This window comes from Labrus bergylta, chromosome 7 (assembly GCF_963930695.1).
Source record: "Labrus bergylta chromosome 7, fLabBer1.1, whole genome shotgun sequence".
Classification (NCBI taxonomy): Eukaryota; Metazoa; Chordata; class Actinopteri; order Labriformes; family Labridae; genus Labrus; species Labrus bergylta.
Genome location: NC_089201.1, coordinates 20,536,172 through 20,563,016, shown reverse-complemented (window position 1 = coordinate 20,563,016; position 26,845 = coordinate 20,536,172). Strand labels below are relative to the sequence as shown.

General features: G+C 40.5%; 1 protein-coding gene across 2 annotated transcripts; it reads right to left on the bottom strand.

Moving 5' to 3' along the window:
• Positions 1 to 405: 405 nt before the first annotated feature.
• Positions 406 to 25,361, bottom strand: ptdss2 (phosphatidylserine synthase 2). 2 transcript variants are annotated; one of them, XM_029282755.2, is made up of 13 exons: positions 25,126 to 25,361; positions 22,336 to 22,728; positions 17,239 to 17,340; positions 14,694 to 14,776; positions 12,589 to 12,656; positions 11,005 to 11,139; positions 9,598 to 9,648; positions 8,945 to 9,058; positions 8,407 to 8,525; positions 7,975 to 8,089; positions 7,524 to 7,669; positions 6,286 to 6,471; positions 406 to 3,601 (listed from the first exon to the last, which is right to left on the bottom strand). In XM_029282755.2, exons 2-13 carry the CDS (start codon positions 22,560 to 22,562, stop codon positions 3,448 to 3,450), a joined length of 1,500 nt encoding a protein of 499 aa, XP_029138588.1. In that variant the 5' UTR covers positions 22,563 to 22,728; positions 25,126 to 25,361; the 3' UTR covers positions 406 to 3,447. The 2 variants fall into 2 exon arrangements, with proteins under 2 accessions (XP_029138588.1, XP_020515829.1); XM_020660173.3 differs by lacking the exon at positions 25,126 to 25,361 and adding an exon at positions 23,248 to 23,518.
• Positions 25,362 to 26,845: the final 1,484 nt, after the last annotated feature.

Genomic DNA, 26,845 nt, shown 5'->3' with positions numbered 1-26,845 from the left:
TGAGGAAATGGTTGTTCGATTGCAAAGACGGGCAGCTCTAAAATAAATGAGTTGGCTTTCAGCATGCCTTTGCGCCGATTCTGGCTTGAGATAAGAAAAGCTTGACTATCTGCTGCTTTACAACAGTGTGTATCCGGGGTTTCATGACAATCTCTTGTGCTTGTTGAACTTGTGATACCTGTGACGTGAGGATCCTCTTTCTGCAGGGTGACAGAAAATGTTTAACAAATCCTTGTGCAGGGATACAGCTGCTGTCAGTGAGCCTTTGTCTGCCAGGAGAAAATAATCATAGTAAGCATTCTTTGCAGGCCATCAGTATCGTCATCCCCATCACAAAGCAAAATAAATACATTTTCTTAAGGGTATACTTATATACTATACTTGAAAAATAACATCAGACAGTAATTTCATGTTTTCTGGTCGATTTTATTGAAAACATTATAAAATTATGTGATGCAGCAGCATGTTTCAATTTGCATGATCTTGAACATATTTACATTTACACAAACGATGTTGAAAATGGCTTTTACAGCAAGTTGTGAATGATTAGTCAAGGACAATCACTGCCCCCATGTGGCTGCAGGTGAAACTACACTGAACCCTCAAACACGCCAAAGGGAAAAAAGGTCTTTTAAGTGGAGGGGGACCAGTTTCTAACATCTCATTCATTAGCCAGGTTTCTGGATTATTTTGTGATTCCAGAGCTGATGTGCAAAGTCATGACTCGGTTTGGGTTTCAGTTTTCTGTCATTTCCAACGAAAGCATCTCAACAAATGCAAGGCATAGACCGGTACCCAGTTAATCCTCAGCACGTGTGAAATGTGTGTAGGGGAGGGAATAAACAAAATGCCTAAACTAGCAGGTTCACAATCTAGTACACACTTCTGAACTAAACATGGATTTTAGGTTAACCTTCACAGCTGTGACTGTATGCAGAAAAGACGACATCTGAAGGCTGCTTGAACATAGGAATTAGCCTTTGCATAAATGATAAACAACACTTTAGCGTTTGTTTTTTCCACCAAATGAGCTGATGTATGATGACTCATTTGGACAGCAGATTGTGCTGGATTTACATTCAGGAGAGATTCACAACATGGTCATTAAAGTATGAGCAGCCTCGTTTAAAACCGGACATTTTGCAGCATGATGCACAGATTGTGTCTCGTCACAAAGCCAAAGGGACGCAAAGAGTAACACACAAAATGCATAACTGATTCTCTGACACAGACTGAATGGTTTTGAGTGAATGTTTCAGCAGACTGACGCACAAATCAAGGGTTTAACTTGGCATGTTTTTTGTTCAATGTAAAGCTTATATTCGTATCATAATGAAAGTTCATAACATTTAACTATTACTTACATTATCAATAATATACTGATAGATTACAGACTAATTGATCAACCTTTATTCTAAAAAAAAGTGAAAAATGGGGGTCAGAGTTACAATTTCTTTAATTTGGTTGAATCCAAATTTGGTGTTTTAAAGCCACAATTCAAAAGTGAAAGACATTTAGTCATCATACAATATAAGGAGAGTCAGCACATTCATAAAAGTGTTTAAGGACAATATTTGGGGGGCAGGGCGGGGTTTAAAAAAAAAAGAAGAAAAAAAATCACTGAACCTATCAATCATTCATTTCAATAGTTTAATAACTTTCCGGTGTTACATTTAACATTTTAACTCTTAAGGACATAAAATTCACTGAGATGACTCCATTTATAGACGGAGAGACATTCAAGAAGCAGGAATAAAGAAGGTGCTGGAGAAAAGATGGTGTGAAGGTGTAAATCCCTGTTGTGTCATTTAAAAAAACCTGGATGCTGACGTGGAGGGTCCCGGTGGCTTTGGGACTTAGTTGTAATTGAAAAGAGTCCTAAATGAGGTTTAGCAGCGGGTTGAAAGCTCAGGTGAGTCTAGCTGGCATTTATGGCTTTAGCAAGAATGAAATCTAAGCTTTGGCTTTGTTGCATGTGCAATATGGCGGCCCCCACAGAGCTGGAAAAAGTGACTTCTCTTCCCAAAACTGAGGAGAACACAAACCTAAACCTTCATTTCCCTCCATCTGAAAAAGGAGCTTCATTTTTTTTTATACTTATTTAATTTCAGCCACTGCAGAACATCTGATCAATTAAAATGAAAGTGTTCAATAAAAACATTTGGCATAAAACAGAATCACACTTTTAATTCGAGCTCTGCTCAGCCGTCAGGCGAGCCCAGCATTATTTTACAGTCGGGCTGAAACGGAGGATTATCTGCTGTATGTGAGCCAATATGTCTCGACCAATAGAAGCACAGCTTCCTGTCAGTGTGATTGTCATGGAAGTGTTCATCAGAGTGCTGCTCAGCACCTTATTTTTACAAAAAGGAATTGAAGAACTATCTAGTGTTTATAATCGATCCATTCAACCTAGAGAAATAATAAAACACCTACAAAAAAAAAAAAAACACCCAAACCCTTATATCATGTATAATATCAGAGAGTATGGTACATCTTGAGGTTTTTTTAAATTTGATTTTTTTTCCTACACAAAGTTGTTGCTCATTTCAGGGACAAAGGAGAGCAAGGCTATGGGGCAGTTCTTCATCTGTGTCAGACTGAAGGAGGATCCTCAGCAGGACCTCTGCACTCAGTGCGGCAAGGAAACCTGAACTGTAAATCAGAAGCTGACGCTGTCTCCCACTCGTACTAACAATGCATCATCATCTTTGAACCAAGGCTAAGACAAGAGTGCTATGAACTGTCAACAATGCATAGAAATCAATAGAGAAAAAAAGAAAAGAAATGTGTCATTAACTGAGTTCTACTTTATCTTCTGTATGGCAATAGTGTGACCAAAATCCCTGGTTCATACAGAACATAAGTGACCTCTGAAAATCCCTCACTGCTCCAAATACTCTCTGCTCTCTCACCTGTACTCCTGCGACTGCACAACACAGAAGGAAGCCTATTTACAGTGGCCAACATGTTTCTGACGTCTTCTCTTGTTTTTGTGTTTTTTAAGACAAGTGCAGCTTGGAAAATTGCAATTGCTGAAAACAATGATTGGTCAAGAGTCTCCGCTCCCACGCTCACCTTAATGAGCCTCTTTATTTTTTTTTTTACATCTCTTTGATTCAGCTTTTTCTTCCCTTGTCACCCAGCAACCAAACTAACATATAAATAACACAAACAATGTACTTACTCCTGTGTATAATTCCCCGAATGTTCATAAAAAATAGAATGAGGTAAATCCCTGTAGTAAGACAATAACTATACAATGCACTGAATGAAAACTGCCCCTTCTACCCCTCCTCTCTGTTGAATGACTACTTGGTTTCATGTAGGCACAATAAAAGTCTACACAGCACGTACATGTGTCCATCTGTTTGCCTCTAAATGTGCTTCTTTCACCTCTTTCTCTCACCCTTCAGCTGCAGCAGATCGGACGGCCGCGGCTGACCTTCAGGATTTCCTTTGCCGGACTGTCTCTGAGCTGCCGTTCAGTTTGCTCCGCCCAGATGGGGTGGATGTGTTGCCATTGCCAAGAGGACGCTCTCGGTCTGTGGGGACTTCCTGTTTGCGTCGGCGGGTCTCTTTGTAACGCAGTGTGATGTCACTGTGAAGAGATTGAAGGAAAATTATTCACAGAACACTGTGGCTGTTTGTGTTCCTCTGCATTCAGTTTGCTCCACATGAGTTTTTTTTTTTTTTGCTTTCTGTGTTTTTAAAAAGCATTTCAGAAATGATCCTGTTCTTGAGGTTTTCTAACTATCCATCCATTTTCTTCCACTTATCAAGGGCCGGGCCGCGGTGGCAGCAGGTTTAGCGAGGGTCTCTCCCTGAGTTTCCTCCAAGTTATACGTGGCCTTTAGACTTTCAAAGAGAGGCAACCAGGAGGAATCTTAATCAGATGCCTGAACAATCTCAACTGGCTCCCTATCTCCCCTATCTCAAAGTCGAGCCCAGTCACCCTTTGGAGGAAACTCATTTCAGCTACTTGTATCTGCAATCTCATCTGCAATCTCAAGCCACTACCCACAGCTTGTTACCACAGGTCAGGGTTAGAATGTAAATTGGCCGGTAAATTGAAAACTTTGCCTTCTGGCTCCAGACCCAGAGATACTTAAACTCCTTCACTTGAGGTAAGGACTCAGTCCCTGTGGGAGCAATCCACTGTTTTCCGGCAGAAAACCATGGCCTCGAACTTGGAGGTGCTGACCCGCATCCTGACCACCGCACCAATGCCTGCTGGAGAGCTCAGCCTTAAGAAGCCAACGGAACAGCATCGTCTGCTGACTCCAATGAACTACTAGTTTCAAAGCTTGTAAAGAGGTGGAGCTTATGTGGCCAAATGAACCTTAGTAGCTGAACACGGCCATCCAGCTTGTGCCCCCCCATCTAGCTAGCTGGCATATTCCAGACGACGCAAACAGTAGGACCAAAACCAACAGTTTAATGTCAGTAACATTAAAGTGAATCCTGGCCTCCTTGCCAACAGCAACAACATCCTTCTGGTCAGTTAAATCAGCCACTACTTATTTCTGCGGTGAAAATGTGCATTTCATTAAGAGATATAAAGGGGAATTTTTGGCTTTTACAGCCAGCCTCAAGTGGGCATTCCAGGAAGTGCAGGGCTTTGCATTTCCCCATTGGCTTTAATTTTTAACACTGGAGGTCGCTGCTTAGTACTAAAATAACTTCGCCTTATTCTCAAATTAGCATTTATAGCCACTGTATCATCATTTAATGAATGCTTTTTAAACACAGTCCATATGTGGAGGCTGTTACATAACAAACAGTTTGAATGATTTTAAATGTCTTCTTCAGAGAAGTTATACCGATTATGATTGGCAAACAATGCATATTAATAAACATTTAAAAATAATAGATGTGCTTACAACTACATTATGTTGTGAAATAAACTATTTAATATGACGTAATAAATGCTAAATTAACTCATCGTTTTGAGAACTTGAACCTTCTGCTGAATAAACAGTGAGTGTGTGAACTATAGCAGATTGAATACTTGGCCAGATTAACAATAAGTAACACTGCAGGGGTACTGAGATTGTTTTTTTTTGTTTGCTTGTGATTATACCCTCTGTAAATTAATTTAAAGTTTGCATCAAAATTGGCTAAAATAGAAACTAGAGCTTGTGGTTTGGAGCAGGTTAGGACTACCCCAAAGAGAAAAATACAAAATGATCAGATGTTCGCACAATCCTCTTTTGCATTTCTTTTAGTTTGGAAGCTGTAAAATGTTGTTAAATGTCGATGAAATAATCAAGGTTATGACGTTTAGAAAATAACATTACACTCAGGCCTAAGAGAGTATACAGTCCATGGCATGCTTCAGTGTCCTTGATGCACTGCAGAGTATGAAGGTGCACGGTGAGATATTGGTTAAGATAATGGATAGGTCAGCAGGAGGAGCTGGCATGCTGACTGGCACAACGTGTGTGTGTGTGTGTGTGTGTGTGTGTGTGTGTGTGTGTGTGTGTGTGTGTGTGTGTGTGTGTGTGTGTGTGTGTGTTGTGTGCTGAGTAAACCATTCCTCTGGGCTACATTCAGAGATCTCCTGACTATCACTCCTAGAGTGTCAGCACAAGCTGGCTGTTGTCTGCGTTTCTTGACCGACTCAAACTGGGAGTAAAAGTGATGTGAAGGGGAATTCTTAAAGTAACGATGGATTCAACACAGCAAGAGACTGAAGTGTGGCATGCAGGAGGAGGGTTTCACGTGGAGGGTTATCGGCTTTGTGTCGATGGTGCCTTAGATCTTCTGAATTTGTCATTGAAAAATAAAAACACTGCTGATTTATGGGAGTGGAAAGGGCAAAGCATGTCTCTCCTACACCTACCTCACTGCACAAGGACATTACTGCTGAGCAAGAGAAAGATGGAGTTATGAGGAGGGAAGGAGAAAAGGGAGGGAGGATGGGAAGAAAATAGACAAGAAGCTTAGCATGCTGGGGAAACAGAAACAAGGCTCAACAGAAGGTGAACCAAACGGAAATATAACGTAGCAAACCACAAACACAAGTTTAAACAGATTACTGCTAATAAACAGTATTTTTGGTTCTGCAGAAACTGCTTCTGAAGGTACAGGACTGTAGAATGGGGGCAGAATAGCTGTACATTTCATTTCTGTTTAAGTTTCCATGATAAGTTTAACAATGATTAGCTCAGTCACCACCAGAAACCTCCTGCTTCCCCCAAAATCAAAGTACCTCTCAAAGTAATGACAAAGTATCCATAACCTAAGTCAAATCCGATGACACCCCTCCTCCCCAGTTCTTACCGGATGAAGAACCTCCACAGGGTCCAGGTGAAGATTAGAATAATTCCTAAAAACCAGCACTGCGTGACGGAGAAGGGGATGGGCAGCATGATGGTGTTGGGGTCATACTTGACCACGATGAGGAACTCTGTCACGGTGATCGCCGCCACCAGCCACGCCTGCTGCCCCAGCTTCTTGTGGAACTTCCTGAAAGGAGATTGACAAAAAAGCATTACTGGAAGCATCAAATCTTTGACATTTTTTTATTACTTTAACTATTAATTCATTATGAAAAAAGGGATTTTTTTCGCATAATATACTATACATTGGATAATAGTGCAGCTGCATTGAAACATATCAACAGAATACACTATATACATAAAACATTAAAAAAAAAACCTTTGCATGGTTTAAGCACATATATTAAGAAGTGTTGGGTATGAGCATGTAATGTAGAGATTATTTGTTTTGTAACCTCTTTCCCCTCCTTTACAGACTGAAACAAACGAGTCACTATGCTTTAAGAAGATCACTAAACTATTTTTAGGGATGAAGGTAGTGCAGTGGTTAATGCTGTCACATCACAACAAGAAGGTTCCTAGTCCAAACCCTGAGGTACTTTTCTGTGTGCAGTTTGCATGTTCTCTCCTGTGCTTGCTACAGTATTGTTCTCTCCAGGTACTGTGGCCATGCTCGTTGGGTTAATCGGACACTAATTTGCCCGTAGGTGTTAATGTGAGGCAAGGCATGGATCGATTATGTTTTTTTTGTTATATTCTGCAGAACTCTGGTAAACTGAAAGCTTTCCTCTAAGATGACCTTCAAGAAATCATCAAAATCATCTGGCTTGCCTTTACTTTTAAAATAGATTTAAAACAAAAACAATGTAGCGGCCTTTGTGTATTTGTCATGTAGGCAGACGTGCTTACTGTCTGTAGGTGGCTGTAATTAAAGGCTTTAGCTATCAGTTTGTCATGGCCTTTAAAACTCCATGAAAGTTATCTGCACTCAAATTGAAATGTATCCAAACAAATACATTTATTTCAATGCTCGGGAATAAAACTCCACTATTCTTTCTAACTTTTAGAATAGTCGGCAGCAAACTCTGTATAAACTGTGACACAGTCAGAGAACATTACAGCTAACGTTTGTTTGCTCCCTTGAAAGGTGACTTCATGGAACAAAAGTTTCTGTGATGAATCCGTTAGGATAGGGTTATCCCCCCCGCCAAAAGTTCACTTTGTACTGCTGCTACTCACGGGTCGTCCATGAAGTCGTAGATTTCCCTCATGGCCACACCTCCCACGTTGACAAAGAAGACGAGACGGAGCAGCACCAGGTAATGTTCAGGAGGCATCCACAACACAAACTTCAGGTAGAAGGTGTTCAGCTCTGCCAGGAGGAACTGAGAAGAGACGAGGCGACATGACTCACATTATTACTGAGCTCTGAAAATACAATCAATCCAAAAATAACGGAATATAATGTCACTCTCACCCCTGAAACTGTTATTCTATATAATTAAAAAAAAAAGGTGGTGTATATTAAGTTGTGGTTCATGGCAGACAACATTAAGGGTTGTTTCACACTAAGGACCCGAAACCAATCATGCTTGGGCACGGTGCAAAAATGATCGTACCTAATGTGATAACGCCCTGAGATAAAGTCCACTTTTAAGTCTTTAAAAAAAAAAAAGAGGATACTTCTTACCATAAAGATGATGCCTAACACAGCAAGCCAGCGGCGAAGGTTTGACGCAGGTTTCCACTCAAACTTCACCCAACTGTACGGTGTGAACTGGAATGCAATACGCTTTATCTTCCCCCTAGGAGGGACAGAGCAGAGTGATTGTTAGAGATAAACAATTATACCAAAATAAAGTTGGTTCGTCACTTACTTAAAGGGCAACACAACCCCACTAATTCAAGTGAAAAAAATAGTCAAAGACATTCTGTAAAATGAAACATATGTGTAGAGAAAATAATGACATATATATTGTAAAAGCAAGCAGAGAGAGTTTGTGTTTTAACTCCGTAAGTGAGGACTTCTTAAAGTGGGTTAATCACATTTTGAATAAACTAAATCCAGCTTTAGAGAGACAGTTGTTTTCAGTGTTTTCTGCAGCGGGGTTTAAAGTCGTACTTGTATGTAGGAATGTTCCACAGGCCCTGCCACTGGTAGGGCTTCATCGACAACCAGGCCAGGGTCTTCATGCCGCAGTAGATCCCCAGACCATTACACACCAACACATCCATGATCCACTACGGACATAAACATATTTCAACAGAGGATAACAAAAGAGCGATACTCCAGCATAACTGTGTGATCAGTACCGTCTTAGAAATACTCTGCTCCCCCAGATGACAGGTGACACGATGAGCCTCATACATCTCCTGCTGCCCAGATTCATTTTGTCAGGATAATCACCGAATCAGTCTCATACGTCTACCTACTTTAAATGTCAGTCTTTTTTATCTACCCACCTTTTGTGTGTTGATATTGTTATCTGCACAATACTGCCAGAATAACAATCAGCTAACTGCATGTTTAAGTATTTAACTCCTTTATGTGCTTAGATCCTTTCATATGGAACTCTTCTAAAGATCTACTTTGCATTCAGAGCACAGCTGTTCATTCTGCGTGAGAAAAAAAAGAGAGGAGCGGTGTTATTAATACGTACATGGTCCCACCAGCACTCAGAGAAGTTAGGTAACTGGTGCTCCAGGCTGTATTCCAGGAACTCAAACATGACACTGATTATCATACACATCCACCAATCGCGAATCATCAGAGTCTGAGGAAGAGGAGAGAGCAAGAGCAGAGGGTGAGTGGGAGGGGGAGAGTGGTGGGGAGTGGGAGGAGGTCAGGGAGATACCACAGATAGAAACTTCACATTTTTCCATTGTTGCAAATGTAACAGAGTAGAGGAGGGGTCTGTCAGCAGGCTGAAACTGGGCCTATGTCAGAAAAGATTCATCCAGTTTAAAAGACAGACAGATCAGCCTGCTATGATCAGAGCCGATTCTTTACTTAGGTTTGATTAAACATGAGTGGGTACTTGCAATCTTACTGAGTCAAAATGAACTCCGCTCTCCAATGTTTTCAAATGTGTGTCATGTTAAGTCATTGGTGAACACGTTGTTGTCATTCTCTGCATGCCAGTGGATCATTTTTATCTCACATGGCCAATTGCCTCCAAGACACAGTGACTGACAGATATGTGTTTTTCTAGATTTGAAAGATGGCATGGTTACAGATTCAAAACTTCATTTGTAACAATACAGTTCAATCTAGTCAATAAATACATGCAACTTTTGTTCTCCTGCTGCCTACCTTGATATACCATCCCAGGAAGTGAGCTGGAACAAAGCCATCCATCTTGTCCTGGAGAGAGAAATCAACACGATACATTTAGTTTAAGTTGTCGTCACATAAATAAGAGACAGTCTGAAAAATCTGTCCTACCAAACAATGATATGTTTTTTTATTTTCAAATGTTACATCATCAGGCTCATCAGCTTCAAGATCTGTAAAGAGGTTGAGTTCAAAAACATGACTTAAGGCAGATAAATTTAAAAAAAGAACATGTCAGTGTCTTTCATTTAACTCAGGGATAAACAGCCCATAGCTGCAACAATTAACAGAGTGCACTGAAATATAATCAGGAAAAAACACATTATCAGTGAATCAGTACATTTAGTTAGTTTTTAAAGAGCAATGTAAAAACGTATTATTCCCTCGCTCAAGCTTGTCAAGCATAAGGATTGTAGTTTTTTTGGTCATGCAGGGTAAGTTGAACATTGGTTGAATAAACAACAATCGCTTCGCCTTCAGCTGTGAGACACTAAAAAGGGATTTTTACTAAACAAATATCAGGGAGATAAAAAAGCAGTTTATACAGTGATGAGAAAGCGAAGTAGTGGCAGCGCTCCTCTTAACCACAGCTCTATGAACCAATAAAAATCAAATATTTAGTTCTCGTCGGTAACAGCATGAGGACAGTGAGTACTGGGTCAGGGTCGCTGAACAGAACAAAACTTGGCTGAGCGTCATGGAGCAAACACAAACAGCCACGTTATCTACTGTGTTTGATTTTAAACGGCATACTTCATAGTTTCAATGTTTTACTCAATTCCTTCAACAAAGTTTACAATTTAGAAAATCCTGTAACTGAGACTCTGTTTCCTTGACTTTCTGCTCCATATGACATTTAAAGAGGGTTGTTGGGATAGATTGGCTGCAGCTGAGTGGAGAATGTGGTTTGACCCACTCTGAGAGACTGAAATGAGGCCAACAGTAGAGATGGGCTGTGGGTCATGGCAGTGGCAGCCGACTGTCTCCCGAGGGGGAGAAAGATGGTCTGGTTCCACTGACGGACTATAACGTGCACCAGACACAGGCCTCAGGAGCCGGTCTGCACGCACACACACCAAACAACTGTGTGTTTGAGTGAGAGAGGGAGCAGACGAGAGAGAGAGAGACAGAGCTAGTGTCAATCGCAGCATTAGAGTGTGAACAGATAAAATACTGGGAATAAAAAAGGATTCTTGTAAACTACAGACATGCAGAAAACTTCTTACAGACTTGTTAAAGCTTCTGCTTTATTTAAGATCTTGTTAATTTGAGGTGTGAATTTTACCATTCTTTCTTTTTATATATATGCAAGTACTGTACCCAGATCATGAATATGTAAGTGTGATCACAGCTGGCATGAGATAAAATGACTTGAAGAAGACTTACCCAGATGTTGTGGAAGGGGTCGGTGGTGTTTCCTGGGTCGTACATGAGGCAGTTTCCTCCATAGTCGCGCTCAGGGAGGGCAACGCCAAGCTTTGGGTCAATGTACTTCATGAACTGTCGGCCATCATGCACAGTCTAAAAGAGTTTAGAAGAGAAATATAGAAGCTGTTTGCACTTCTTCTTATCCCTGAAACTTCGCTTTTATGAAGACACAGAGACGTCTAGAAATGGAAGCTGTTATGTCACAATGTCCTTTTCTATCACTGATTATGAGAGAAATCTGACATATTGTCAAAGGTTTAAACAGGTTTCAAATATGACACCGAACAAAAAGAGAAAGAGATATAAGATATGATTGTTCAGTTTTACAAAGAGAACCACAAAAGATTGTCCGTATAATTTTAATTGTTGTATCACTTTAATTGTTTGAACAGAGACGTACTGTATATCTGTGTTAGTTTTAATTTTTTTTAAATGTGTTTAAAGGACATTTGTAGGATTGAAAATAGTCTTAAGATTTTTCTTGGAATCAGTTTTGTCCTTTATTGAGTTGTACATCTCTGTATCAACATCACAGTAAATAATTTAGGCTTTCACAAAGCTACATTTTATTCTTACATAAGTAAAGAAGATTGATGGCTTCAGCGGTTTAACGTCTCTGAACAATGTCCAGGCCAGATTAAAATAACTGGGCCAAGCTGTACAGTATTGCTACAGTATTTTAACGGGTCTGGCTCAGAATCGGACGCTTTAATTAAACTTGCAGAGAGCAAAGAGGCTCCAGATGCACAGGGAGAGAAGATTGGAGAGTCTGAACTCTGACCAGAAATCCCACATTTTGGCGGCTGTTTGGGCTGCTTTCTGAGCTGCATTCAAGTAGTCAGAGAGGAGCTACTTTACTGTGATTTGTGAACATGAATAAATCCAGAATTTACATAGTTTTTAAATCAAGGCGATATGCGACTTTTCAGGGCTAACTGATACAGATTTTAGGGAGAGAAAAAAACAAACATATATCGATATATCGGCTGAGTTTTGATCTATCTTGAATCTTTAACGATAGATAGATGTAGAAATACAGACACATTTATTGTGTCGATCCCTCAAATGCATTTATCAAACACGTGTAAATAATTAAGACAAGATGATCACTCAATTAGAAAGTAACTGCGCATGTACGTGCATCACCGCTCAACCCTCTGTGAGCGATAATGCTTGTTGTAATCCATATAGCGCCCTCTGCTGGTGACAGAGAACTGGTGAATAAATGTACAAATATCAGCACATATTGAAGATAAAATAAGCAGACGGCAATAGTCAGTTCATATGCTGATATCGGCCGATATTATTGGCTGGCAGATTAATCGGTCGACTCTAGTTTTTTTTTTTTTTATAGTTCTAGTTCTTGGGGTAGAGACAACATTTCTAAAACTACAGTAAACACTTCACAAAGACAAAGCATGTAGTGTAATTGACACACTTTATAAAATGCATGTTCTTGCTATGCGGTGTACCCTTGGGTGATAAAGGTTTTAACTTAAATGTTTCAGCCCATCAAGGCTTACATATCATCAGCATACCAACCTGGAAGAGAATAAATATCAGGAACAGCTCGTAGACGACGGTGACACACAGCCAGAATCTCCAGTACGCTACAGAGAGACAGAGAGAGGGAGAGAGGGAGTGATGGTTTGATATTTTTCAAAGTGTGTCACCTCAAAAAAAAAAAAACAGACAAAAAAAGAACATGCTGAATGACACCCAGCTATCAAATTATGACAAAATGTTTAGTTCTGCTGTAAGGCAAATCAAAGAGCCTGGAACATTTTACATCTGAACAGAATCAGAGTGATATTTTAATCTCCCTGTATCCATGCTGCTTCTTTCACTCAAAGCATTTGTCAGTCGATGTTTTGGATTTAATGAATTCATACATCAGATATTAGACTGTGTTTTGTTTGGTTGCCAAGGATTCTGAGATATTAAGTTACAACCAAGTGCAAAAGTCAGAGAGATTGTAAAAAACACGACTGGCTTCCATTGAAGCTGAGCTTCATCAGAAGATCTTTTGAAAAAGTAATTAGAGTGATTTACATTTAGTGTAGTAAAAAAAAAATACTAAAGCTCTCATACAGGAACTAGCACTACTTATGGACGTCCAACAAAAGGATCAAATTAACTTCAAATGTTGCTGTACTTTTTTGTGAATTGATGTGTCGAACCAGATTTTTCTGTGACACTCCGAGATGGAGATCCACAGGGAGGTTACAGGTTGTAACTATAAGTCCCTCTGGGTGTTTTCCCAGGATACAGTATGTGTGTTGATGCAACAAGTTTAACAACAACTGAACCTACTTGGCTGGCTCAACAGGACAGGGAGTGTAACACACAAAGAAACACACTTAAACAAAGTGCCCTTGTCCTTAATTCACACAAGAAGGGACAAGAAATGCAACAACGGCGTCCAAAATTCTTGCCCTGCCAGGAAACATGTTGTGTGAGTGTTTGTGGAAAAACATGTGCCACCAAGTAAGGTTGACAACTTTGACCACTTTTCCTTTTTCTCTTTTTTTCCCCCTACAGCTCTCCAACCAGCTAACAACTCAGAACTCTTCATACAAGCGCCACTGTAGCCCTCTTTTCATACACTTTATATGTGATACAATACACTTGATTGTCCCCTTAGGGAAGATTTGCCCTCGAGTCAGGAGCTCCACTGCCTCCACAGTAGCATTGTTTAAAAAAAACCAACAACAATCAAAAACCAACAAGAATCCACAGCAGAGAAGCACATACCAATGGAAACCACAAATACCAGAACAGTCCCGTGTAGCTGGAGACAAACATCTGCATCAGTGCTGTCTCCATGACAACAACTTGAGATAATGCTGTCCCTGCAATTATGTGTTGGGTAACAGCATTGATTAATGAATGTAAAATTGGCTTCAGTACTTTGGATTGGCCGCTATGTTACCAGAAATGAGACAACGAGGAACACATCATGCTTAACGTAAGTTAAATGTCCTTATCCCGCAACTTCAGCTCACTGATGTGAAGGAGTGGTTCGTGTGTTTAGAAAGGGATTATGTCCACATGCCTATTCATGTCTATTCACCACAGTTCTCTTAGTATAACCTTTTATAAGACCAGTAGAGGCTTCTATATGTGATGGACATGTTCACTCTGTAATGGCTTGTTTGTTTGCATTTCATTTGTTCTCTTAGGGAACTGATTGGACCTAAATGATGCCAGGAAGAAACCTGACCCACTTTCTTTTACAAATTTATAAATTGCGTTTAGCTTTAATATCTGTGTATTGATCACCAGCACTCAGAGTCAACATGAGCTTCTCAAATGTAGCGATGGATCAAATTAGTGGGTAACTGCTCGCAGGTAGTCTTACCTCTCTGAGGTGAGAGAAACAATCAATGAATGTGCAATTCTAAAGTTAGGCCCCTTGTCCACCTAGCGGTTTTTTTCTGAGCGTCTTTTTTCAATTGTTTTCAACAAGGAGAGAGCGTTTGCAGCAGCAGGCAGCTCCCCGGAGAAAAGTGCAGATCTCAGCGTCCTTTTCTGAGTGCTACGCCTTTTTTTTGTGCCGCCTACAGATCGTGTCTTGTACCCACATCATGGCTCCGTAGCAGGTTTAGTAAGACGTGTATGGTTTTTGATTAAAGTGTCATTCTTACCTGGATGTGGTCTGGTGAAGGGTCCATCTTTGGCTTGAGTCACTCCAAAACAGAGGAACACCAGGATGCTTGCCACAATCCCTCTAAAAAAAAAACAAGTACAAAATAAGAAGAATGTATTTTAAGTTGATGTTGCGATATAGAAGGATCTGTTTAACTGATGTATTAGCGACAGAAAGGCATTTATGTTTGCGTAAACATGACACATCCGTCAACATATTAGGGATGGCTATGTGAATCTGGAGGTTTTTGTTAACGTTTCATGTCGGATAATCCAGAAATCCAGATAAACATTAAAGACTCACATCCCTGATGTTTACATTTGAACTTTTGGATGGGGCTTGGGTATAATTACAATGCCTTCAGACCATTCTGATGCCAAATTAACCATTAAAAAGCTGCTTTTTGGATTTATTTCAGATTCAGGAGAAACATGTTTAAACACAGGTATTGTGTAAAATATAAAAACAGCAGATAATATAAAAACTGTGAGATAAAACAAATGTGCACTCTTAATTTTATTTGCACTTCATAAAGTTATCACAATGTTGAAACATGGTATCCCACAATGCATTTCTTCCCCTCGTGTCGTGCAGGAATAAATTCCATCATTCCTTTCTGTCGACAGAAATCATTAAAAGGATGTAAGTGGTGTAAATATAGATACAGAGAGCAGGAAGGGGAGTGTAATGTGGCATAATGTGATTTAACATCAATCTGGAGGTGTATCTCAGCAGCTGACCATTATTATAACTCCCTCTGTGTGTTCTCTCAGAGATGAAACACATTTGAACAGGCTGCTGTGACGTGCTGCCTTTAATCTCCGCTGTGTTGACATCTGAACAAACCTGGAGACCAGACGACAACGCTGCTCTTAACTTATAAATGAACAGAAGGCTTAGCAACTGGACACACAATTGGATTTCAGCTTGTGCTTGCCAGCAAAGTGTGAGAGCATAAAGTGTGTGGTTAAGTAACTGACTGTGAGTGTGTGTGTGTGTGTGTGTGTGTGTGTGTGTGTGTCTGTTGCTGTGATACTAACCAACTAGTCAAAAGGATGATGTTTTAAAAGGAGTGTGAGGGGATAAGTGTATCCATTAGTGACTGAATGCATACATCAGTGAGATTTGGACTGTGTGTGTGTGTGTGTGTGTGTGTGTGTGTGCGCGTGTGCGTGTGCGTGTGTGTGTGTGTGGGTGTGTGTGTGTGTCCGAGTGTCCTCTGCTGCCAGGAAGAAGCTCTGGGGTCTTTATCCTGAAGAGCCAGACTGCGCTGACTAAGGCAAATCCTGTTAAGAACCGTCCCACAATCCTTCGCAAACACATCCTCCAATCACACGCTCTCTTTGACACGGACACACACACATCATTTGTACAGCTTGCTGTCCTTTAGCCTGCTTCGTATCATTCCAATTAAACTCCTACAAACACAAGCAATATTTCCTAAAAGAAATATGTAACCGTTTCATCACCATAAGACCTAATTTTTTAAAATAAGCTCTCATTGTGTGTTATTTAATAAGCATCAGAGTCCTGACTTTGTAGAATATAGAGCTCAAATTTAATCCGTCATCAGACATCTGTGAACCAGATATCAACTCCTGACTGACGGGAAGAAGCAGAGTCAGCCAAAGCAACAAAATCCCACTAAATCCTAAATAAATATTTCATATTATGTTGAAATGGGCACTATGAGCAGTACTCATTTTGAAAAGCACTAAAAGTAGCTGACGTTGTTCTTCTGTGCTTTACCAAAGACGGATGTAGAACTGCTTTGAAATCAGTACATTTGGTGAACTTTCACACGCAACAAGACTTAGGACATTTCAGTTTTTAACCAACTGTAGTTTTAGAGTTAAGGGAACAGACAAACCCATTATTATATTACAAATTAGGAAGCTCTGTCGCTTCGCTCCATTTGGTTTGATAAAACTCTGTTCAACAGGATCAGAAGCAACAGCCACAAACAAAACAGTCCACAGCCTCAACTCTGACCTGACATACACACAGCACATCTGACAGAGTACTAACAGCATTCAAAAATAAGAATCCACCCAAAATGTAAACATTTAAGGTTGTATGTAGAGCCTGACTGAATATTTGAGACTGAATATTGGCAGATACTCAGCATATATTGACTCAGATGGTTTTCATAATCAACTGCGAGATCTTGGTAAACACTGCACATTTGAAACAAAGAAATCTGAAACTGAACCATTTTGCTGTGGCTTTATGACATTACACTAAGTGGTGTTAAAGATAAGATTACAATTGGGGAATTATTGGCCTTGGATTCGACATGTCAGCTATAATCATCACCAAATGACACGACCCTTAAAAAGGACAGAAAAATACACAGGTCACCAATAGGTTATTGATTTATGATCTTCGTGCTGTGATGTATCAAAATGTGAACCCTGCATGGCTCAAGATTAAGGAGGCACAATTAGATTAACTTTGCAATGACTAGTCCTGATTACTTAGAAAACAAGTTTCCTCTGTGGTTTTTAAGGAAACAGAGGAAGTGACGTGCGCAGGCATCTGACCTCTTGGTGTTGAAGGCCGTGTCCTGGGGAGTCTCTTCCAGCAGCGTGACGTAGACCAAAGCACAGGTCAGGATAAACAGCACTGTCACAGTATGGGCTCGCCTGCAGAGAAGGAGAGAGAGGGTGGAAAGAGAGACGCAGATTAATACGATTTCTGAAGAGGAAACTTAAACAAGTTAAAGAATACACCACTGAAATGTGAGACGGTTTTGCAATAATAATTCAACTCAGTGTGAGCAGAGAACTCCAGGGTGGGTTAGTGAAACAAATATCTTAGACAAGCTTTTAAACCTTGTGTTTGTTACTGAATATCTTTGTTTCTGAATATCTTTGTAACTGACAATCGAATGCTAATACAAAGAAAGAAGTTGAGATGAGATAAAACGCTTGAGCTGAATCGGATAACTGATGGGAAACTGGAGCTCGCTCAGGGAAACCGTAGCAGGAAGAAGTTTAAAAATGGTTTGCAACAAACAAAACAAACACAGGCGGTTTGAATTTGATGAGTAACTTCCACATATTCTTGCAGACTCGAGCTTCTGTATCAATTTGCCTGATACCAACATGACTATGGACTGTGAAAATCCTCTGTTTTAATATGTGTATACCTTTGTGGGTTTAAGTTTGAAGGCCAAGATAATGACCATACAGGCTCATATCTGTCATATCACCCATCAGCAGGGAGCACACTTTGGCCTTTCCGTCGTACAATGGTTACATAGTATAGTGGTTCAGACTATCTGTGGGCTTTTATCTTAAGTTAAAGGGCAAAGTTTAACCATCCACATACTGGTATGAGTCACAGGGACATATGGTATTCATAGGAGGATCTCTGAAATCTCCAATCAGAAAGAGGAAAAGGGATTAAGCACTCCGATCGCATTTGGGAGGTTGGCAAGGACATAATTGTGAGAACATTTTTAAAGAGATGATGTCAAAGCCCGTTCAAGCTTTGACATTTAACTCTGGATGCTCAAACGGATCCATCATCAGCTTATTTTTTACAGTATCCCACTGTCTTCATCTTCCTCTATCCTGCTGTCCTTCATGCTCACGTAACCCTCATCCATGTCATAAGCGCCATGTTGAGGAGTCATGAAGTGTCGACGTCATAGTGAGTCAGAGTGCCAGGGAATCTCTATAGAGCATATTTTCTTACTTATTAAAATGTCAATATTTGGCACAGATGATTCGATAACTGTATCATGCGAGTCTGGACAATGATTAAATTGCTATATTGATTTCTTGTACTACCCCATTTCTCACTATTGAATTTCTCAACAAATACTTTGCTAGTTGCTCGCATGATGTTTCTTACATCCACCGAGACAGTACAATGAATCTGTGCGGTTGTGGAGCAAAGTATGTTAAACATCATAGGATGTCATTTGGGCTGTGGGGAAACATTGGCTGACATGTTTTAACCATTTTCGGGACAAAACAACCATCCAGTAAACAGAGACATTGGCAACACTACAGATACATCTAAATCAAGAATAATAATTTGTTTTAGCCATAGAGTTACCAGTAACGGTATTCTGGATTACATAAAGCAATCCATGGGATTGGGTTCAGGATTGATTGTTGCACATTTAAAAGGCTTGACCTATTGTCCATGTTGTGTTTGTTTGTTTGATTGGGGTTATGTCAGCTGTCAGAAACACTCCAGTGAGCTGCAGTTAAAAGAACCAGCTTGCCGAGTGAGGGCCCTGGGAGGGATCTCTCACACTCACGGAAGTAAATAAACTTCATTGGAACGTGATCAATACATATTAGGACCAATGTGGCATAAACATGCCAGTGCTCTCTTGAGGACAAACTAAACATAACTGAACAATAAGTCTACTTGCCCCCCCCCCCCCCCACCCCCCCCCCCCACCCTCCCTCAGCTTGTCAATCTGGCAAAAAAAAAAAAGGCTCAGACATGATTGTCCCCCTGAGCATGCTCTGTGACATTTGCATGACAGAACTACTCTCCAGAGATAGGAAATGCAGTCATCGAGTTGCTTCAGACAAATACATGTTCCATGTTTTATGACATCAAGTAAACAATAGGCCGTATAGTGTGGCTCCTGGGTTTTTAATCGTTTTGGAAGAGCAAACAGCTCTTCTCTTAGATTAGCTATCTAAGTAGCAACACACACAACAGGAACCACTTTGTCATCAGAGATAAAAACAACACCAGTCTTACTATTTCAGGGAAACTAATAATTATTTGTAATGAGGCCACAGCTGTCATCTGACAAACTAATGAACGTCACCCCAACCCAGCAGCCCTTTGGCTCACAGTCTGAGTCACAGAGATGGTGAGCCAGGTGTCGTAAGCATGTTCCCTCCTCGCTCGAGCTCCTTATCCTCCAACCTGTTTGGCAGGAGACACAAGGGAGGGCCTGGCTTCTCTCTTGCCTGACAACCACGCACCACCACCAGGGGAGGAAAAGATGCAACGGAAATACCAGCCTTTTGTAACTGAGCAACAAGCTTAACTTAGAACAAAATTCAACAAGTATATTGAGGTTGAGCGTCCAGATCTCTTTGAAAATATCCCATTAACAATCAAAGCATGTGCAGGAAAATCCTGTCCTGAGGCTGAAACAGGACTGAAGGTGGAAACAGCCTCGACGAACCTCTTTGGACCGTTTCCCGAGTTAAAAGGATGTGTATTTATTGAATACAACATGTTTTATTGTTTTTGTTTGAGCACAGCAGACTCCATGCTGTCTGTATGTTAACAGCAGGAGGTTTATGGGCCTTGTGACAGTTAGATAACAACAAATCCAGTTATGAATTCAATTTTCCTTTGAGTGGTGTTCCCACTCTGACTAAAGAGTTCTTGTCTTAAAAATACATTTAAAAATAAAACATTTTCCAAGATATTTTTAGAAATCTAAAAGCTTTGTCAGAAGTGTCCTGGAGCTGAAATGAGTGGGCAGTAATGCTATTTAAGGGAAAACCAAATGTGGTGCGCCAGCACAAATGTTTGCTTGATCAGACTGTGTGCTATATACGGTTAATCTGAGCTTTTCCGCTTTTATCAGAAAAAAACACCTTCCCCAATTTTATTTTGGGCTAATAAGGCACATTGCTTGACACACAGTTACCCTTCTGAACGACCAAAGGAAGCAGCCGACAACAACAGACAGCTCTTTGGTGTATTGCCTCAACACACTACAGCCAGTGTGCTTCTGTACAGGCTGATAACAAACCCAGTCGGCTAGTTAAAGCTAAGGATGCATTGTATGCATATTAGCCTACTGATTTATATAGAAATACAAGATTACATAATGTCTGATATGTACCTGGTAATGATTTATTTCCATTTTCTAATGGTGTGGAAAAAGAAACAAGTTCCGCTGCGCATTTTTCATTGGAAGACGCCATGACTTCAACGTGTCATGTTCTGCAAGACTTTCAAGTTCAAGTTATCTCATCAGTATACAGTCGGCTTTAAAAAATCCTTATCATGGCTCACTATTAAAATAAAAACTGGCAACAGGTCTGCAAGTTGACCACAAGGTAAACGATAAAAGCACCAGTGACTTTCCATATCAGTATTTTATCCTATCGTGACAACCTGGAGTTGCCAACCAACCACTGGGAGGCCTAATATAACTCTTTAACAGAATTCCAACACGCACAGGCAGAGAAAAATATGTTATATGTGATAACGTTGTTCAGAATTGTGACGATATGACATTAATAAAATAAGCTAATTTTGGAGCTTGCATAATAGCTATAACCTATAGTTCTTATGCCAACCTTGTTATTAGCATGTTTTACATAGAAAGGCTTTAGTTGTTATTGTGTTTCAGTCTTTTATATCTTGTTATTGGGAATAGTCAAATCAGGGCGATGAAAAATACAGCCATTAAGCAGAGCTGGTCATTTGAGACTCAACTAAGCTAGCTGAAGTCAAGGACTTTTTAAGTTTGGAACAATTTCTCAGAATTGAATAATTTTAGGTAGCTAGAGACTATTTTAGTGTGCGCAACGAGCTGAAACAAATGCAGATTAACACAACAACTCTGCATTGATACCTACTTCCATCAGAGTGTGAATAATCAGTCAGAGCTGAAACAGTTTTACACAAGTCATGATCAAACTTGTAGTGCTGCTTGAAATGTTACTGCACAAGCTAAGCTGTGTTTCCAGCTTGAAGTCAAAACTTATCTCCGTGAAGTGGCCATATATTTACATATATAAAATCCCTCTTCCTACTACAGGATGCCGCCTATTTTAATAATCGAAGGTATAGCGTCTCTGTCTCCGTTAATACTTCTAGTATAACAAAAACCAGAGACCTGCACGCCAAGGTTGTAACACAGTAATGAGAAACTCTCATTAAAAAAGGTGTCTCTCTCTGGGGAGACCAGGCTCCTCTGCTGTCAAAAGATACTGGGCAGCTTAGAAGATTCTTCCTGGCCCACTCGCCTTTAGACACAGAGCAGAGAAGAGAGGTACTCGGGCTTAAATATCCCCGAAGTGACAAGTTGAAGGGTCAGTGCAGCTATATTAAACATGGCTGCGGAGGAAAAATGTCACCATTCCAGCCTTTCCTCATGCCCACACTTGAATTACAACATGCATCCTACACATGGTAACAATGCTCTGTCAGTCTCTGTGGTTTTGAGTCAGCGTGTTCACACATAGCTCACTGCTGCAGTTTACTGCATGGACACAATATCTCTCTTGACCTCAAGTGTGTCACGTAACTCTCTGCTGAAGGTGCAGCCTGGGATATTAGCCATTGACTTGTCAACAGCAAGCCCTTAGCCTAGATGTGCACTGTAATCATGCATTACAGCCTGGGGAGACAATTGCAGAACACTTTAAAAAGCTGTTTTAGGCAAATACATACCTGAAGATTTGGAACAATGTCATGGTATTTGTTGGGGGTAAAATGGTAGTCACATGGGCCTGTCTTTCAGTTCACCTTGAAAGCTATAATACATCCTGCAGTCATGAAAACACTTTTCTAGTCTGCAGTGATTTTTTTTTTTGACGTATTTGCTTACAGTAAAAAAAAAAGAAATCAGAGACTGCAGCATTAAACTGTGTGACTTTGCACAGTTGACATTGCCATAAAAAAGAACTCACCAGAAAAAGGTGTTGGTCCCGTCGTCAAACACTTCGCTCTCCGAGTTTTTCCAGTGTAGGCTCTCCCTGGAGGTCTGCTTCATCACACTGGCTTTCGTCTGACTGCTGTGATCCGGACTGCCCGACTCGACGGATCCGTTCTTGACCTGGTCGGATGCGGATGCGGCTGCGGCTGTGGCGTACTTGATTGCGGCCACGCTGCTTTTCTTCGACTCGGACTTGGTCATGGCTTTACCGACAATCCGCCCCCCCCCTCCACCGTCCACCTCCTCCTCCTCCTCCTCCCCCACACACCTTTCCTAACCCCTGATCCTGAGCGGTGTGGTTTATCCCAGGGCTCTGCTCCCGTGTACTGTCATCCGCGTCAGCCCCACCCAAGTGACTGTCAGCATCCTGTGTGTGGGGTAAAGGGGGGGGGGGGTGGTCGGGAGGAAAATGAACTGGAGTTAGACCCAGGAGAAAAACCTGAAAATCACGTCCTGCCTCGGCTTTCGCTGCTGACCCACCCGCCCGGTGATCACACAGTACATTTCAGTACACGTGGAAGATGTGTTAGCGAATGACTTCTTCTCTGTCACCACCTATTTAAAGACGAACTGGGGCAAGACTGTAACATGGCTGCCATGGCGACCACTTTACGGCATGTAACCACTGTCGGGTATTTAATTGATGCCCTCTCGGGGTGGTAAACAAATCACAGTCGTTACACTGCCAAGCCTCGATGTAAGACAGATTGGCTAACTTCATTAGCTATTTGTAGCTGGCTATTTTCTGACTATTTGACCTTGCTAACAAGACTAAGTAAACTAACAACGAGCCGAGGTTAAATAACCATTACTAGACCCCGTGCTTCCCCGTTATGTATTGGACACGTGCTTTGCGTTAAATTCAATTTAAAGTAACATTACTTACCAGTTGAATGTATGGGATAAACGTAATGTTAGTGGCTGAAGTCCGGATGAGTTCAGGGCACGCTAACGTCAAGCTACGTCAATATCACGGTAGCAATCGTTTTGTTAGTAAAGCTAGCAGCAAAGAAACCCCCTCTAAGGGTTTAACCGCGTCTCACTCCGCCTCTACACTTTACTGGAGCAACAAAAAGAAAAACCCCGCTCCAAAGGACAGTCTGTGCAGTCGACATCCAGACACTCGCATCACATGGGTAGAGAGTATGTTGTTTTGCTAGCTAGCGTACAACATCGATACCAACATCCGGTCTACGCCCTTCACATTAAGAGACACATATTGAGTATGTGATTGAACGTGTTTTATTTTGTAAGCAACCGGAAATCGTGCTCCACCATATTCCCGTAACGTTCGAACCCGATCATCAACAGTCTAACCAACTTGGCGGGTTTAGCTGAGGTCGTGTCTTCGTTTTGTAAGAGTTGATGAGTTAAAAGGAAATGTTTTCAAATCCAGTTGTAAACCACGATTGCGTGGTTTAATGAGCTTGACTGTAAAAAAAACATGCTTTCATCAGACATGTTTTGGTAATCGGGTGTCGTCACTTCCGCCTGGCATACGCCTAGATGTCTTTTTTTTTTAATTTAGGCTATTTGTTTTATTATTTATACACACAAACCTCATCCCTCGCTTCCCACCCCTCTACAACATTAAGCCCAGATGTCATTTGCTTTAACAAATAAAGAAACGCAAAAACATATAACATGTCAATGTATTAGATAGCCTATAGAATAAGAGTTATTTTTTCTTAATACAATAACACATTGTGAAAATTAAGCCAACAGACAGTTTTTTTTAATGAATGAGAGGCCTAATTATTTCATGATTTAATGAAATCATTGTAGAGGAGTCCCATATTGCATGATGGGCATCGTGGTTTCTGCATATTCTCAGTAATAAGAGCAAGTTTCCTAACAAGGAGTCATAATTTTTAACAATGGGCTCATAAACATATTATCGAACTATTTCAAATCATCACATCTCTAAACTCCTTGATTTCCTGAGGAGCTCTATTTATTTATTTTTATCCTCATAAATTACGTTAATCCATTAAGCAACACAGATATGCTCAGGACCCACCATGTTTACTTTAAGCAATCCTACCAACCTATAGGCCTAGTTATAATTGTGAACAGTTTTATGATAAATCGTTTGTTATCCTTTTTTTTTTTTTGCATCACCTTGCATATACGACTTTATTAAATCCTAACAGGAAATACACAAGTCTTTTTAAAACAACCTTGCAGCCCAATAGTTGCTTTAGTAGCCTACTGGTTGACATTAAACACCTAAACTAACTTAATCAAAATGCTGTTAGTTAGGCTACTTATAACCAAACCCCATTAGAGATGTTAGTTTTTCTTTTTTTCATCGTGTATCCTATAAATTGTTTACTTTGATACTTCTTAGCTTGTCAATCTAGTGACATCTAGCGTTGAGTTTAAGCATTGCAATCGAGGGATTGACGCCCTGTGCTCACCTGCCTTCGCACTAAGGTGGCGTCCAAAGAAACAGAATGTGGTTTGTCCCTTCTGGGCTACCGTAGAACACGGTGCACGACCATGCTCCACTCCGATGAGGAAATCAAAGCATTCCCGTGCATATGCTTAAGGAGAGGTAGTGGAAGCTCAAGTATTATTTAAAGATGATTAACACGAATGTAAACGTAATAATAATGCATTCTACTTCTGCCAATGCCTCTAACAAAACACTTTCCGGCTTTATTTACAGTGCATGCGTTACACACTGGGCGAAGCACAAATAGCGTTTTTGTTAGATGCCGAGGAAGATGCAATTTCTTGTCAGTCAGGGGTTTAAACTCACCACTCTTCCGATGGCTTACACCACAGATGACGCAGCCTTAAATCCTAAAAAGTATGCGGCCACTATCTGTGTCTGTCCGTCTCCAACAATGTGAGACAACCTTTCAAGAGCCTTAAAAAAAAAAGAAAAAAGTCCCTGTTGGGCAATTATAACCTTTAGCACTGCATCAACGAGTTCTATTTTCCGAAGATCCTCTCAGAAGATTGTCCTCGAGACCCAATTCTCCATCTGGGAAAATCACTCAGCTGACAACACATGGCACTTTATCTCCCTCTTGTGTAACCAGAGTTTAGGTCAGAGGTGAAGAGAAAAGGGAGTGTTTTTAATTTGGGAACATGTGAAAACAGAACTTTATCAACAGCATTGCTGCACTTTTTTTTTAGTCTTAATTCTTAACCTATTCAAAGCAATCAGTACAATAATGTGCTCCTATCATGCATAAGTTACGCACATTTTATTTGTACTACCAATGTATTCACAAGAGCAGGCTATACATTTGAATTCATGACGTACTTTAATGTATAGGCTACTGTTGGTTTAAAGAGACCATTTTTTGTGACGTAGCCTCTAATACATATCATGACAAGTATGCAAAAACAATTTATTTGTGATCTCTTTTGGACATTGCCTTACAGTCACCTGACCCTTTGAATCTGTTGTTCTGTTAGCGTGTGGGTGCATGTGTGTGCGTGCGCTTGTGTGTGTTTGTGTGTGTTGGCATATAGCCAAAGGCCAAGTTGTCTGCAGGCCGGGTAAAGCTCTGGGATCTACTGTAGGTCATAAACTGCAGACAGAGGACAGAGGTTTTGTTATTGTGAGAGCAAATGAATGGCAGGAGCTCCCAGAGGCGGAGATTATTTGTCCGAACTTCGAGTTATGACGTTTAACACCACGGCATATAAAACATTTCGCTTTGAAAACAAACCCTTGAGTATTGTAGCTTCTTTGAAGACTTTTATTGTCTTCAAACAAAGGTTATTCTTTGATATTGTGACAATCACTCTTTTGTTCGGAACACAATTTCACAATTACCAAGGAAATTTGAAGCTACAAAGCCTGACAAAAAAAACAAAAAAAACAAATGTGCCCTTTACAAACTATAGAAGGCGACTAAAGCTGGGACAGGTCGAGTTTATCCATTTTGACTAAGAGCTTCTCACAGCGGCCTTTTCTTGATGTCTTTCCATTTAGGTCTCTGCTTCGGCTGAACTATTACACAAACATTCCAAGAGCTATTTTCAGCTGTTGAACAGGCAACTCCATCAAAATATTTTTTGCACTGCCCGGACAAGGGTCAATGCATTTCAGAGCGTGTTTTGGCTGAGACTCGCTGTACTGGCTGCTGGGTGATTGATTACATCAGTGTTAGAAAAGGGACTATAGCTGCTGAGTAAAGAGGATGGGAAAAAAAAGTTTGTTACAAAAATAGTTTCACAAATTCCTTTGTGTCTTACTCAAAGAAAGTCCATTATTTGTTGTTGTTTCATATCTTTATATATTCACAGCCTTACAAAGGATGCTTTTCTGTTCTACTTTATTAAGAATAATAACTCTTACTAGATAAAAGCAACAGTGATAACAGCTGTCATCTTCCATAAAGTATAAGCATGTAGACATCGTCCACAAAGCCTAGATGTGTCATCATTAATACGTCCAGACGAGAGCAGGGTTTATTAAAAATCAAAGCAGACAGACAGAAATAGCTGCAGGCCTTCACTCG

Excerpts from the sequence above, each read along its gene's own strand:
- ptdss2 (XM_029282755.2), bottom strand. The coding sequence starts at position 22,562 with ATGACCAAGTCCGAGTCGAAGAAAAGCAGCGTGGCCGCAATCAAGTAC. Across the intron at positions 17,341-22,335 it reads GGGACCAACACCTTTTTCTG|GCGAGCCCATACTGTGACAG; the intron begins GTGAGTTCTTTT and ends CCTTCTCTGCAG. Across the intron at positions 12,657-14,693 it reads CTTCACCAGACCACATCCAG|CGTACTGGAGATTCTGGCTG; the intron begins GTAAGAATGACA and ends GTCTCTCTGTAG.